We start from the raw sequence: 16,712 nt of genomic DNA, 5'->3' as shown, positions 1-16,712 counted from the left end.
AGAATTCAAGCATTAAAGGGGTATTCCACTGGCCAGCATTCAGGACATTTAATTCTGAATGCTGTGTGCGTGCACACAGTGTCCGGAACCAAATGGTCCGAATGCTGGCCAGTGGAGTACCCTTTTAAATTCACCTTAGCATAAAGTTGCACATGTACAGTTCTTTTAAATGGAAGTGTAACCTTTAAGAGGCTTTAAAAGCAGATATGCTGACTAAAAATCTCTAGGTATGCTTCTAACACTTTTGTAATCTTGCTAGTCTTGATATGAGGACACAGTCAAATTAGAGGAGCCTGTGGGGAACCTAAACAGACTCTATCACAGGGTGTACACTGAAGAAATTTGTCAAATGACAGCCACGCAGCACTAACTCCAGCTCGAAACCCACAAAGAGATCAGCAGAAAGGTCCTTGCTCAGTTGTTCTCCACTTCTGATCAGTCAATTCTCCTTTTTGAAGCAGAAAACAGGATACTAGGGACAAACTCCATCTCAGCAATGACTGGAGACAGCCTTGGGTGAAAACCTTCATGAACTTTTCTCCGTGCTGTGATCATCATGATTGCAGCATGCAATGTAGTGAGTAAATATATATATTTTACTCACAATACTCAGCCTGAAAAAGGTAAACTCCACAGCCATGTGACAACTCTACACTGTAGCAGTGGGATACAGTACCAAGACACTTTCAGGGTTCCATCAAGGCTTCTGTGGCAAATTTAATAACAATATATTTACAAAAAAAAGATGTTAGATCACGGGGGTCCCACCGATGGGGACCCCTGAGATCTCTGGGCTGGCAGCGGCATCCGAAATGCAGAAACTTGCAGCTTCTGCGTTCGTGATGTCACGCCACGCCCCCTCTGTTTGTGTCTATGGGAGGGGGCATGAAGGCTAGTACATGGCCGTTGAGCCTTCTCCCGTGGATGTGGGTGGAGGGGGTGTGGCGGCTGGCATCGCCAGTCATCGGTTGGTTGTGTGAACTTTTTAGTTAGATTTGGTGTAGTATATTATTTGAGCACACATTGACATACCATTTTGTTCTGTTAGTGACTTTTGTCAGTGACCTATATTGTGAAACATATGTTGTTCCAGCCTCTGTCCCCGTCCTAATCTGCCTTTTCTTCTTGAAATTTTGAATAAATGACTGACAATGACTTAACAAGGGAAAAAAAATAGGCTTCTGTGGCATTGACAGCAAAAAATAGCACTAACTGCTGCTCTATTCATGTTGTCAAAAGGGACAGAAACCCTCGTAGAGGCTGTAAACAAAGCTTTTTCTATTCCATGTTATGTTAGTAAGAATTCACAATATGTTTTCCATTGTCATACTTTATACTGTAATCTTATGTATTTTCTAATTTATTTTTAGGAAACTTTTTAATAACATTCATTCAGATTAAAATCAGTTTACAGTCTTCTGCCATCCTGCTGCCTGTGAATCTCTTGATTGTACAAATGTTCCAGTTTATCCAGGTACAGGTGAAACAGGTGACCCCAACTCTTAACAAACTACGTGTTTCCCTTCCTCCAAAGCCACCAACCAAAGAGGCTGCGGCACAGCAACTGCTTAAGGTAAGAGTGTTCAATTCTTAGTCAATTTCTGTGTCGCCCCTTAGTTGCATATCTCCTCATATCATAGGCAGTTGTTTCCAAACTGATAATATGTTGACCGTTACAACTTTCACTAAGGTTGTCATCTGTATTTAATATCTTACAGTGCATTCAGAAAGTTTTTAGACCCTTTCACCTTTTTTTTTCACATTTTGTTATTTCACGGTCTTTTAGTAAAATAATAAAAATATTGTTACAAATCTTTGCTAATTAGTATTCAGTCACTTTACTCAATGCTTGAAGAACTTTTGACAGCGATTACAAGGTTTGTACACCTGGCTTTGTAGATTTTTTCCATTCTTCTCTGCAGGTCATTGTCTAATCTTTAGCCCAGTCTGAGGTCCAGAGCATTCTGGATCGGGTTTTTATTAAGAATATATCTGTACTTTGTTCCATTCAGTTTCTCTCAACCCTGACGAGTCTCCCTGTCCCAGCTTCTTAAAAACACCATGCTTCACTATAGAGATAGTATTGGGCAGGTGATGCGCAGTGCCTGGTTTCTTCCAGACATGATGCTTAGAATTGAAGCTAGAAAGTTAAATCTTTTGGGTGCTTTGTTTTTTGAAAATTCTGGTGTCTTCATGTGTCTTTTAGTGGGGAGAGGTTTCTCTCTGGACACTCTACCTAAAGCCCAGATTGGTGGAGTGCTGAAGTGATGGTTGACTTCCATATGCACACATGGGCTGACATTCATCGTTGTCTTTCGACTGTTTTTTTGTGTCTAGAAAAGGAGCAAAAAAGGCACAAGCACCTTTTTTTTGCACCTTTTGGTTTACACATTTTTGCTGATTTTGAGTTGCAATCCACTGATTTTGGCAATACACATGATATGGAAGGGTTTCATGAACTGCACCTTTTTGTGAAAAGGTGTAAAAAAAGCGCAAAGCCACTGAAAAGTCTCTAAACCAACACCAGCCCAGACTTAGCTTAGCTTTTTTGTGTATTTGAAGACAGAAATTTCAGAAAATGTGACCTGCACAAAATGTATCAAATGCTCTGTGACCATTTAATAAATTTGGTGCTTCTACAAATTACCAGCACACAAAAAAGGTGTAGAAAAAGGCTTCACTTACACCTACAATGATAAATGCTGGCCATGATCTTTGTAGATATTCCAGTGACCATTGGGTTCTTGGTCACCTCTCTTACTTTTTTTTTTAAGTATTTATTTAAATTTAGCCAATCCGTAGAAAAGAGAAAAGAAAACCAGGGCAACTCACCAATTACGTAAACTTCAAGCTTCTTTATTGATCCATGAAGGGTATAAACTGTGCAAGACACGGGTGGACAAACAACAGGGGGACGTTCGTTCGGGGCTACGGTGCCGTTTCGCAAGATATGCTTCAACTGGCCCACATCGTCTTCCAGCCGGAAACACATTTAAATAACCCTCCCCTCCGTTGCCATAGAAATGAGCCAAACAAAAGGTAAGTGCAATTAAAAATGTTAAAAACAACTGTGTGATACTCCTAAGATTTTCATTTATGTTAGTAAAGCACTGAGCTCAGTACGTTCATTAAGACCTAAAGGCCCCATTGCTTCCAACCGAAGAATCCATTTTGTTTCATTTCTTAACAGTATTTCTTCTCTATTTTTCCCAGCAACACCATGTTCGATCCTTTCCAGTCCGGCAAAACGGAATCCATATTTTTCTTTAGAATGAAATTCATTAATATGCTGAATAAATCTAGTGGCTCCGATGCCGGTCCTGAGGGATCGAACATGTTCGCGGATTCTGTGAAATAAGGGCCTTTTTGTCTTCCCAATATAAAATAATTTACATTTGCATATCAATGCGTATACCACATGAGAGGATCTGCATGTAATACATTGTTTCACATTAATAGTATTACCTGCTAATTCTACAATTCTACATTTCATATTCAGAGAGCAAAACGAACATGAACCGCAAATAAAATTCCCTTTCGGGCGTAATTCAGACAACCAATTCTGTCCCGCTGCGTTTTTTCCTTTTTTCAATAAGTCTCCAATTGTTTTAGTTTTTCTATATGTAACAATCGGTTTTTCATTAGTAATTACTGCTATGTCAGCATCTTCTTGTAAAATATACCAATTATTCGTAATAGCTTTTTTCACTACATTATTAATAGGAGTATTTGAAAAAGAAAAAACGCAACGTTTGTTGTTTTTTCTATCTTTCGTTTTCAGCAACAAACGTTGCGTTTTTTCTTTTTCAAATACTCCTATTAATAATGTAGTGAAAAAAGCTATTACGAATAATTGGTATATTTTACAAGAAGATGCTGACATAGCAGTAATTACTAATGAAAAACCGATTGTTACATATAGAAAAACTAAAACAATTGGAGACTTATTGAAAAAAGGAAAAAACGCAGCGGGACAGAATTGGTTGTCTGAATTACGCCCGAAAGGGAATTTTATTTGCGGTTCATGTTCGTTTTGCTCTCTGAATATGAAATGTAGAATTGTAGAATTAGCAGGTAATACTATTAATGTGAAACAATGTATTACATGCAGATCCTCTCATGTGGTATACGCATTGATATGCAAATGTAAATTATTTTATATTGGGAAGACAAAAAGGCCCTTATTTCACAGAATCCGCGAACATGTTCGATCCCTCAGGACCGGCATCGGAGCCACTAGATTTATTCAGCATATTAATGAATTTCATTCTAAAGAAAAATATGGATTCCGTTTTGCCGGACTGGAAAGGATCGAACATGGTGTTGCTGGGAAAAATAGAGAAGAAATACTGTTAAGAAATGAAACAAAATGGATCCTTCGGTTGGAAGCAATGGGGCCTTTAGGTCTTAATGAACGTACTGAGCTCAGTGCTTTACTAACATAAATGAAAATCTTAGGAGTATCACACAGTTGTTTTTAACATTTTTAATTGCACTTACCTTTTGTTTGGCTCATTTCTATGGCAACGGAGGGGAGGGTTATTTAAATGTGTTTCCGGCTGGAAGACGATGTGGGCCAGTTGAAGCATATCTTGCGAAACGGCACCGTAGCCCCGAACGAACGTCCCCCTGTTGTTTGTCCACCCGTGTCTTGCACAGTTTATACCCTTCATGGATCAATAAAGAAGCTTGAAGTTTACGTAATTGGTGAGTTGCCCTGGTTTTCTTTTCTCTTTTCTACGGATTGTTTGCATTGGACTTTGCTATTACCAGTGAGCACCATCAGACGTGGTTGAGCCAGCAGAGGCATTGGATGTCAGGTGCTAACAATTAAGGAAGCAGTGCCGAGTTTGTTCTTTTCTACTATTGAAGTTTATTTAAATTTAGCAATTTTAAATAACAAACACCGCCAACATGGGTGTTACGCCGAGCGCTCCGGGTCCCCGCTCCTCCCCGGAGCGCTCGCTACACTCTCGCTACTGCAGCGCTCCGGTCAGATCCACTGACCCGGTGCGCTGCGATTCCGCCTCCAGCCGGGATGCGATTCGCGATGCGGGTGGCGCCCGCTCGCGATGCGCACACCGGCTCCCGTACCTGACTCGCTCTCCGTCGGTCCTGTCCCGGCGCGCGCGGCCCCGCTCCCTAGGGCGCGCGCGCGCCGGGTCTCTGCGATTTAAAGGGCCACTGCGCCGCTGATTGGCGCAAGTGGTTCTAATTAGTGTGTTCACCTGTGCACTCCCTATGTATACCTCACTTCCCCTGCACTCCCTCGCCGGATCTTGTTGCCATTGTGCCAGTGAAAGCGTTTCCTTGTGTGTTCCTAGCCTGTGTTCCAAACCTCCTGCCGTTACCCCTGACTACGATCCTTGCTGCCTGCCCCGACCTTCTGCTACGTCCGACCTTGCTTCTGTCTACTCCCTTGTACCGCGCCTATCTTCAGCAGTCAGAGAGGTTGAGCCGTTGCTAGTGGATACGACCTGGTCACTACCGCCGCAGCAAGACCATCCCGCTTTGCGGCGGGCTCTGGTGAGTACCAGTAGTGACTTAGAACCGGTCCACTAGCACGGTCCACGCCAATCCCTCTCTGGCACAGAGGATCCACCTCCTGCCAGCCGGCATCGTGACAATGGGGAAATAAGAGCACCATAGACAATAGCACTCTCTGAAGGTCCCAGAGATCAGCACTGAAACGGTGGAAGAGAAGTGTGGATCCTAGACCCCGACATACAAGCAAGCACACTTCCCATCACCCCCCCCCCCCATCCCAGCCCCCTCTTGCAAAGGGCAGCATTACCCCATATCGACCTACTGAGTCAATCTGACCGGAGGGTCAGTCGAAACATCCAATAAAAGACAGGGGGTCCATACCCTGTCAAATTTCTTAGGGCACTTACGTCTCACATATAGAGCCTGGTACAAAGGGACATATTTTTTTTTCAGAGTTAACCATCGAGACAGCGGGGGGGCGGGTGGATGTATCCTTTCATGTCATGACTACCACTTCATGGGCACAAAATAGCAGGAAACGAATCAGCAAATGTCTGTGAACTAGAGATCAAGTCATTAATAACTCCCAGCAGGGGCACACCACAGGGATGAGTATAAAATGGAAGTCTAGATGATCAGCCTGAAACCCCATCACCTTCCTCCAGAAGGCCGCAATGATGGGACACGCCCAGACCACATACAAGAAGGCACCCACCTCTGAAGAGCATCTAAAGCACAGGTCAGACGGAGAAACTCCAATACGCTCAAGCTTAGAAGTGGTGTAATACAACCTCAATACATATCTAGATTGGATCAGCATGTCTCTACTGCTAACCACAGTGGAATAGTAAGAACCTTCAACCTCCTTCCACTGACACTCGGACAAACCCGGGATATGAGCCACCCATTTAGGAAAGGCTAGGAGAAAGGGCTAGGCCCAAGTGACTGGAGAAGGGCATAGGACTGAGTAAGAGGTTTGGATAGATCTGTGGTGCCCAGGAGAAGCTCTACCTCAGAAAACACAGGGGTAAACGTTAGGGAGCCAAACTGCGCCTGAACCGCATGCCGGAGCTGAAAATACCAAAACAAGGCACTTCCAGGGATGCCATAATGTTCCCTCATGTCCAAAAAGGATAGGAAAACCTGATCCTCCCGGAACAAGTGGATCACAAATTTGACACCTTGAAAACCCCAGAAAATGGCCTCCTGTAACCCAAGTAGGGGAGGTAGATGTACATTCCCCCACAAGGGTGCCCTAGGAGATACCAGAGGCTGCGGAAATTTACTCGACACCACGGACCACACTTTAGCTATAGTTAAAAGAGGAGTGGGAAAGGAAGAACTAGAGTGATACCTGTAGAGTGTATTAGTCAGAGCTTCATAGGACCCCATAAGCGCACTAGTCAGGTCCGTCGCCGAGTTCAACAAATCCAGATCGATCCACTACGCTGCATAATCCAGTTGGGAGGCAAGGAAATAGTTATATATACCAGGGTCAGCTAAGCTACCATGCCGCTTGGGAGCCTGGAGAAGTGCCCGACTGGGTCTGGGAGCTATTCCCCGCCAATAGAAGCATCCCAGAGCACCACACATCGTATTAAATTATTTCTTGGGGGGGGGGGGGGTGACCAGGCTAAGGGAAAAAGATAAAGGAATTTAGGGAGGAAAATCATTTTAAATGTATTGATCCTGCCTGCTAGGGAGAGAGGGAGTGCGGACCAGGTAGTCAGTCACTCCACAGTCACTCCACAAAAGTGGTTCCAGGTTCAGAGGGATATAGTCAAACAGGCACAGAGTTACCTCCACTCCTAAGCATCTGAAGCGAGGGACCACCTGCACCCCAGCTGGAAGAGAGGGAGGGAGAGGGACCCCAGATGAAAGTGCCATTAGGGAGGATTTAGCCCAGTTGACCTGCAAGACCGAGATCGCACCAAATCGATCAAGTAAGTCCATAAGGGACATGAAAGAACCCTCAGCATCCGCCATGTATACCAGAGTATCATCTGCATAAAGGGAAACCTTCTCTACAATAGACCCCGCAGATATCCGGGTCTGTACGAATGGCTGCCGCTAAAGGTTCTATCGCCAGCCAAATAGGAAGGGAGTGAGCAGGCATCCCTGCCTCGTCCCAAGACCCAGAGGAAAGGGAGCAGAAACATCTAAGCTAGTGCGGATACGGGCCCTAGGACTATCATAGAGCAGTCGAACCCAAGCACAGAATCAGGGACCAAACCCAAACACACCCAGAACCTCCCAAAGATAAGGCCACAATACAGAGTCAAAGGCTTTATAAATATCTAGACTAACAACCACACCAGTAGGAAAGCCCTCCCTCACCCCTGCTATGTTAAGCTGCAGACGCTTCACATTCACATCAGTAGCTCTACCTGGCATAAACCCCATTTGGTCAGGATGAATGACAGTACCGATAACCCCGTACAGACGAGTGGCCAGGACTCTAGCCAAAATCTCATTCATGCTGTACCAATCAGCTACCATCCTGTCCAAACCCAGGGTCTTCCCGTGAGGAATATCGCGTATAGCCTGTGCCACCTTCTCAACCGTAAAGGGGGCATCTAATGCCTCTGCCTGAGCACGACTAAGCATGGGGAGGGATAAATCTTGCAGGAATTAGAGAATTTCCTCTGACATGGCGTAAAGTGAGCATTATATAAGAAGGAGTAAAATTCCCTGAAGACAGAATTTATCATCTGAGGATCCACCACTACCACATCATCACTACCCTTAATACAAGGGATAGAGGCCGGCGGGCGAGTAGCCCTAGCTAAATACGCCAACAGTTTACCATTCTTATCCCCAAATTCAAACTGGGCAGCCTCCCTATCTGCTAACTGCAACTGGACCGTATCTTTCTGGACAACCAAGAGGACCTCTGAGCCTCAGCCCAAGCCCTCTCATTCTCAGGGGATTGATTCCTAACATACTCAGCCTCCAAGACACCCACCTCCTGCAGCAGTTTACCCTCCATGGCCGACCTAAGTTTCCGTTGACCCAGCTGCAACCCCCGCTATGAAAGCACCTCTAATCGTAGCTTTGTATGCATCCCATTGCACTAAAGAGTCAGGATTGTTTTCCCAGTACTCAGTATGGGCAACCCATAGAGCCTCCGCAACTGCCTCAGCTTGCAGCCAACCAGGATGCATGCGCCATATATGGGAAGGGGGACTAGGGCCGAGGTGCAAAACTACCAATACAGCAGAGTGGTCTGAAATCCCCCTAGTGGCATAGGAAACCTCTCTTACGGCCGGAAGGAGATCCTCAGACGCCAGAGCAAGATCAATGCGATAGAACGACCTATGGGCCGCAGAGTAAAAGGAGAAGGAGGATGCAGTAGGGTATTTCATGCTCCAGAGGTCGGTCAAGCCCAACACCAAATGCTAGGTATTAAATGAACAGGAGCTAGGATCAGAAGCAGTGGTGCGGTCGAGGACTGGATCAGGAACCACGCTGGAATCTCCTACGAAGAGGACAGGGTCAGAAGACAAGAGAACAAAGAAGAAAGACCCCAGAAACAAGAACAAAAGATCCCCCAAAAAACCCTGTCTAACACTAAACGGGACATAGTAACCAGTTGTTCCCTAACACAGTGTAGACCTAGACCCAAAACTCGAACTACTATGGGCACCTAGGATGCCAAGAATGACTAATTTACAAAAACACAATCCCTCCCACCACCCCAGCAAGAACTAAGGCGTACGGTAACTAAAAAACTACCCCAAGAGACCTTAAGAGAACTGGAACCTATGGAAGCCCTAAGCAAAAGCTGACTCCCTAACCACTAACTAAAGACATTCACGAAGAGCAGTCATCAGCAGGATAGTCCAGAGCAGTTCAGTCCGGTGGCCTGACAGGGGAGGCCACATCCACCCAGTGAAGAGCATCGATCGGAGAGGTAAAGAACTTAGTGGAGTCCCCATCCACCACTCGTAGGCGAGCAGGATACAACATCGAGTAGTATCGCCCAGTTACTTGGCTCACAACTTCCCCCCAGACCTCCGTGAACTGCACCCGCTGCTTGCGAAGTTCAACCGAGAAATCAGGGTAAAAGGACACTCTGCTTCCATCACAAATAGCTTCGCCTTTGATACGCACAGCCAGGAGGATGGCATCTCTATCCTTGAAGTGGAGTAGTTTGGCCAGGAAGGGACGTGGAGTGCCACCTGGAGGAGGAGGCTGACCCTGAACTCTGTGGGCCCGCTCAACAGAGAAGTAAGAAGAAAAAGTGTCCGCTAGAAGAATCTCCTTCAGCCATGTTTCCAGGAACAGCACAGGATCATTCCCTGCTTTTTCAGGTAGGTCGACAAGGCGGATATTACTGCGCCTCAGGCGGTTTTCCATATAATTCAGACGACTCAGGACCCCCATGACCTGTCGCTGCAGAGAGTCAACCCGCTCAGGGAGCGTGTGTAGAGTGTCTTCCACCGTAGAGACTCCGCACTCCACCACCTCAGTGCACTCACTGATCTTTTGCGTCTCATGTCGTAAAATAACAAACTCCTGCCACAGTTCATCAACTTTGGTCACCATAACGGACTGACAGGAGGTAAAGGCAGCCAAAAGTTCAGAAAACTGCTTATCAAGGACAACAGCATCATACACAGGATGATCAGGAGACTGTTGCTTCGGAGATCCCTCAAATAAAGACAGTGGAGGATCAGGAGAATCACCCCTAGGACAGTCCGGAGCTCTGCAGAACTGTCTCAGCACTTTTGCCGCATGCACAGATACTTTAGCAGCAAGTGGGGTCTGAGCACCAGGACCCTTGTGTGAAGGGCCATAGGAGCGGGAGGACACGTCATCAGAGGACGCATCCTCATCAGAGGTCGGCCTTGAAGCCCCAGCATTCAGTTTAGATTTCTTATTCCTATTGCTACCACGGGGGCCACCCATGGTCAGTAGGGCCAGACAGAGAGCAGGTAGAAAGTCACCAGAGGACCAATTCAAGGGATGCAGAAGATGAGGAATACAGGGCAAGAACGGGATTCCCAGCGAATAGTAAACTGCGGATATCAACTGGAGAGCACCACAAGTCCCAGCAATACAACAACAAGTCTCTAGAGTACTCACAGGCCTGTGAAGTGTGTAGTCTCCAGCAGTGAAAGGATCCCACACGCAGGGAGAGGCCCCAAAACCACAGGTGCACCAGAGGGAGAGGCAGTCCTGCAGTGCAGGAGGTTACAAGGCACCCTCAATGGAAGGGCAGGAGGTAGCAGTGTCAGTCCAGATGAGGGTATAGTGTCAGTCCAGATGAGGCTCCACCACTCCTGCCACAGAAGACACAGCCTGGAGCCCCAGGGAAGCCACTCAGGGCCAGCACAGCACAGAAGAGCCCGGGAGTATCCTAGGCGATGGGGAAGCCACGTCCACGAAGCCTGTAATGGTGGTGCCCCGTCCTGACCTTCCGGCCAAGATGCAGCACCGCCTGAAGATGGAGGAGAGCAACCGGCGGCACCGCAAAGCAGCAGGGATGCTGCCCGTCAGTCCCAGCTGACCGGACTCAGCCCCGCACCAGGAGGCCGCCACTCACCAGGTCCGCCGCCCGTCTTCAGGAGAGCCCACCTCCGGACCACCGCTCGTGCCACCACTGCGCTCCGGATAGGTCCCCAGGTCCGCCACCAGTCCCAGAGAGCTACAGGGGTAAGTACTGGCTGCCGTTCAGGATAATTAACAGGGTTTTCGGTGCTGAGCGGCGGAAGCTCGAGCTCTTGCGACCGCTTAGCTCAGCATCCAAGCCACGCCCCCCCGGTCACCTCTCTTACATAGGCCACTGTGCTCCTGGGAACTTTCAGTGCAGTAGATATTTCTTGTACCGTTCTTAGATCTGTTACTCCACACAGGCCTGTCTCTCAGTCTGTTCTTTACTCCTCATAGCTTTGTTATTGCTCTGATATATTCTGCCAGCTGTGAGAACTTATATAGATATAGGTAAGTCTATCCAAGTCCTGTCCAATCAACTGAATTTACCACAGGTGACTCCATTCAGACATGATCCAGAGAAATGGGAGGCCCCTAGAGCTACATCTCAAGTGTAATAGCAAAGGGTACTTATGTCCAAGAAAAATTAACAAAATATGAAAAAAGTGAAAGGGTCTGAAAACTTTCTAAATGCATTGTAATCTCTTTATTCTGCCTTGGCTCTCTTCTATTTTATAGGATTTAAAAGATATTGTGGACTTCCTACAGAAGTATATAGTGCAAGTTCTGGGTGAGAGCGCCGATGATCTGCCGTTTCCTAAATCTGATTCAGTCCTTGCTTATATAGAGATCTTAAGCAGTCTGGTAGAATCCTACATTTGTGTTTCAGGAGAAAGCTCCCAGAGTAACAAGCATGTGACTGGTGCGTATGTCTTACCCCTGGGCAGGGTCCTCTCTCCCTTTGTACTTTCTTTTGTCTTATGTTATGTATTTTGCACTCCCCAGCACCCTGGAATTGACGGTGCTTTAAAATACATAATGAATGATAATAACAACACACTATTGACATGAACACTTCCTTGCTGTCTTCTTTTGCAGTGATTACCCCACATCAATGTCACTTCTTACATTATTTTTACAAAATTTTGGAGAACCTTCAGGATCAAGTCTCTTCTGTAGATCTGGATTATGTCCCTAAATCTATTGACTACATACAAGCTTCAAATATTTTGTTTGACCTAAAGGAGCTTTTGCAGACTTTTAACGTGTCTGGGACACCGCTCCCAAGCAGGTACCCATTACAAATCATGACCTGTGATCTTAATAATCACAATGTTACCTCAACAAGCCTTGTTTATTTTCTTCTTCTTTTTTTCAGTTTGACCACCAGTTTTCCTGTTACCATAAATCAGAAAAGATGCTGTGAAGTGCCCAAATTTTTCACCTTCCTGTGTTGGTTTTTCCTGTTTGCAATCAGCTCATTTTCTGCCTATTACATGGTGCTGATCAGCCTGGACATGACCAAGGACAAGGCCATCAGCTGGCTCATGTCCATTCTGCTCTCCCTCTTACAGAGTATCTTTATGATACCACCTATTAAGGTATGAAGCTGTAACTAAACACCTGTCTAACATAATCTTCATCTATCCAAAAGTTACATAGTTACATAGTTAGTACGGTCGAAAAAAGACATATGTCCATCAAGTTCAACCAGGGAATTAAGGGGTAGGGGTGTGGCGCGATATTGGGGAAGGGATGAGATTTTATATTTCTTCATAAGCATTAATGTTATTTTGTTCCAGGAATGTATCTAATCCTGTTTTAAAGCTGTTAATTGTTCCTGCTGTGACCAGTTCCTGAGGTAGACCGTTCCATAAATTCACAGTCCTCACGGTAAAGAAGGCGTTTCGCCCCTTGAGACTAAACTTTTTCTTCTCCAGACGGAGGGAGTGCCCCCTCGTCCTTTGGGGGGGTTTAACCTGGAACAGTTTTTCTCCATATTTTTTGTATGGGCCATTAATATACTTATATACGTTTATCATATCCCCCCTTAAACGTCTCTTCTCAAGACTAAACAATTGTAACTCCTTTAATCGCTCCTCATAGCTAAGATGTTCCATGCCCCATATTAGTTTAGTCGCGCGTCTCTGCACCCTTTCCAACTCCGCAGTGTCCCTTTTATGGACAGGTGCCCAAAACTGAACAGCATATTCCAGGTAAGGCCGTACCAATAATTTATAAAGGGGGAGTATTATGTCCCTGTCCCTTGAGTCCATGCCTCTTTTGATACATGACAATATCCTGCCAGCTTTGGAAGCAGCAGCCTGACATTGCATGCTATTCTGTAGTCTGTGATCTACAAGTACACCCAGATTCTTCTCTACCAGTGACTCTGCCAGTTTAATCCCCCCTAAGACATACGACGCATGCAGGTTATTAGTACCCAGATGCATAACTTTACATTTATCCACATTGAACCTCATTTGCCAAGTGGATGCCCAGACACTTAGTCTATCCAAGTCATCTTGTAACTTATGCACATCCTCTATAGACTGTACTGTGCTACAAAGCTTGGTGTCATCTGCAAAGATAGAAACAGAGCTGTTAATACCATCCTCTATATCATTGATAAATAAATTAAACAACAGCGGTCCCAGTACTGAACCTTGGGGTACACCACTAATAACCGGGGATCAATCAGAGTACGAATCATTGACCACCACTCTCTGGGTACGATCCATGAGCCAGTGTTCAATCCAGTTACAAACTAAAATTTCCAAACCCAAAGACCTTAACTTACCTGTCAGACGTCTATGAGGGACAGTATCAAATGCTTTAGCAAAATCCAGAAACACTATATCCACAGCCATTCCTTTGTCAAGGCTTCTACTCACCTCTTCATAAAAGCAAATTAGATTGGTTTGACAACTTCTATCCTTAGTAAACCCATGCTGGCTATCACTTATAATACAATTATCCCCTATGTATTCCTGTATGTAATCCCTTATAAGTCCTTCAAACAATTTACCCACAATGCACGTTAAACTTACCGGTCTAAAGTTTCCTGGGGAAGACCTAGAGCCCTTTTTGAAGATTGGCACCACATTCGCCTTGCGCCAGTCCCTTGGCACAATACCAGACACCAGAGAATCTCTAAATATCATGAACAGGGGTACAGATATTACTGAACTTACCTCTCTAAGAACTCTTGGGTGCAATCCATCTGGCCCTGGAGATTTGCTTACATTTATATCACTTAACTTACCTTGTACCATCTCTACATTAAGCCAGTTCAGTACATTACATGATGTGTTACCAGCACTGACCTGGCCAATGTCAGCTCCTTCTTCCATAGTGTATACAGAACTAAAGAACCCATTCAGTAGCTCCGCCTTCTCTTGATCGCCTGTGACAACCTCCCCATTATCATTATTAAGGGGTCCTACATGCTCTGTCCTTGGTTTTTTTGCATTTATATATCTAAAAAAATATTTAGGATTAGTTTTGCTTTCTTTGGCCACCTGTCTCTCATTTTGAATTTTTGCTGTTTTTATTACATTTTTACAGATTTTATTAAGCTCCTTGTACTGTTTAAATGTTATCGCTGACCCATCAGATTTGTATTTTTTGAAGGCTATTTTTTTGCTGTTTATTGCTCTTTTAACCTCATTTGTCAGCCATGTAGGATTTAGTTTTAATCGTTTATATTTGTTCCCCTTTGGTATATATTTAGCTGTATAGTTATTTAGAGTTGATTTAAAGATGTCCCATTTACCTTCTGTATCAGTATTTGACAACACCTCCCCCCAGTCTATGTCCTGTAGTGCAGCCCTCAGCCCAGGGAAATTTGCCTTTTTAAAGTTATATGTTTTTGCCTTCCCCGCCTGTCTTTGTTTTCTACATTTTAAGTCAAAAGTAACTATATTGTGGTCGCTATTACCAAGGTTTTCCCGCACAGTTACATTACCAACCAGCTCTGCGTTGTTGGAAATGATCAGATCCAACAAGGCATCACTTCTTGCTGGGTCCTCCACAAACTGGCCCATAAAATTATCCTGCAATAAATTTAGGAATTGTCGCCCCTTTGTAGTTTTAGCCAACCCCGGACCCCAATCTATATCTGGATAGTTAAAATCTCCCATTATTACCACTGTACCTGCCCGGGCGGCCCTCTCTATTTGTTTATGAAGCCGAACTTCTATCTCTTCAGTGATATTAGGGGGTCTGTAGATTACACCAAATACTATTTTTTCAGTATTTCCCTCCTTTTGTAATTCTACCCACAATGATTCCATCTCCTCAGAATCATCACACACTATGGCATCGTTCACACTGACTTTCATACCACTTCTTACATACAGACAGACTCCATCATCTTTTCTGTTCATTCTATCCTTGCGAAACAATGTAAACCCCTGCAGATTGACAGCCCAGTCATGCGAGGAGTCCAGCCATGTCTCAGTGACCCCAACTATATCAATATGTTCCTCCAGTATCAAGGCCTCAAGCTCCCCCATTTTATTTGCTAGGCTTCTGGCATTTGTGAACATACACTTTACATTTCCATCCTTTATGTTATTGGGGTTAATGGGATTCAAGGGTGTAAGTTTTATTTTCCTATGAAGCTTATTCCTATTAACTATTCTAACCCCTCCCTCCGCTCCACCCCCAGGTACATTTATAATTCCCACCTCTCTATCTACACTATCTTCCCCCTCTTTGCTGTAGGTTCCCTCCCCCCAAGTCCCTAGTTTAAACACTCCTCCACCCTTCTAGCCATCTTCTCCCCAAGCAAAGCTGCACCCTCCCCATTGAGGTGCAGCCCGTCCCTACGGTAGAGCCGGTAACCGACAGCGAAGTCAGTTCTCCATGAACCCAAACCCTTCCTTCCTACACCAGCTTCTGAGCCACTTGTTTACCTCCCTGATCTCCCGCTGCCTCTCTGGTGCGGCTCGTGGTACTGGTAGTATTTCAGAAAAGACTACCTTGGAGGTCCTTGCCTTAAGCTTGCGGCCTAAGTCCCTGAAAGAATTTTTAAGGACACTCCACCTACCTCTTACTTTGTCATTGGTGCCAATATGTACCATGACTGCTGGGTCCTCTCCAGCCCCGCCCAACAACCTGTCAACCCGATCCGCGATGTGCCGAACTCGTGCGCCAGTCAGACAACACACTGTTCGGCGATCCCGGTCTTTGTGACAGATTGCCCTGTCTGTCCCCCTAATAATTGAGTCCCCCACCACTAGTACCTGTCTGGCCTGCCCTGTACTCCTCCCTCCCTCCTTACTGGAGCAGACACCCCCCTGGCGGTCAGAGGCGGTATCCTGCTGCAGTTCTGCTAGCTCTGTAATGGCATCCCCCTCATCTGCCAAGCGGGCAAACTTGTTGGGGTGTGCCAGTTCAGGACTAGCCTCCCTGACACTTTTTCCCCTACCCCTCTTTCTAACTGTAACCCAGCTAACTGCCTGACTGTCCTGCAACTCCGTCCCACTGTCCTCCCCCACCTCTATTCCCGAGAGTGCCTGATCAGTGAGCAGGAGACTCCTCTCCATGTTGTTAATGCTTCTCATTGTTGCCAGTCGCCCCTCTAGATGCAGGATCTGGGCTTCCAAACGGACAACTAGCACACATCTCGCACAACAATATGCACCCTCAAACTGTTGTTCAAGGATTGCATACATTGAACAGGATGTACATTGGACTGCATTTTCCAACATGGAGGCCATCTAGTTATGGGGATTTCACAAATGTATAGGAAAAAACAGACAGTCAAAATTACACTTAAAATT

At 45.5% G+C, this 16,712-nt stretch overlaps 1 protein-coding gene across 1 annotated transcript in view; it reads left to right on the top strand.

Annotated features, from left to right (window-relative positions):
• Window positions 1–16,712, top strand: part of LOC130277473 (polycystic kidney disease protein 1-like 3) — a 101,745-nt gene that overhangs the window by 11,872 nt on the left and 73,161 nt on the right. The window contains exons 13-16 of the mRNA XM_056528148.1: window positions 1,371–1,573; window positions 11,662–11,845; window positions 12,022–12,214; window positions 12,302–12,524. Of these exons, the coding sequence (XP_056384123.1) occupies window positions 1,371–1,573; window positions 11,662–11,845; window positions 12,022–12,214; window positions 12,302–12,524 (803 nt within the window). The remainder of the gene's footprint in view (window positions 1–1,370; window positions 1,574–11,661; window positions 11,846–12,021; window positions 12,215–12,301; window positions 12,525–16,712) is intronic.

Source organism: Hyla sarda, chromosome 6, assembly GCF_029499605.1.
Source record: "Hyla sarda isolate aHylSar1 chromosome 6, aHylSar1.hap1, whole genome shotgun sequence".
In the NCBI taxonomy this organism is placed as follows: domain Eukaryota; kingdom Metazoa; phylum Chordata; class Amphibia; order Anura; family Hylidae; genus Hyla; species Hyla sarda.
This window is presented reverse-complemented; position numbering and strand designations above follow the sequence as displayed.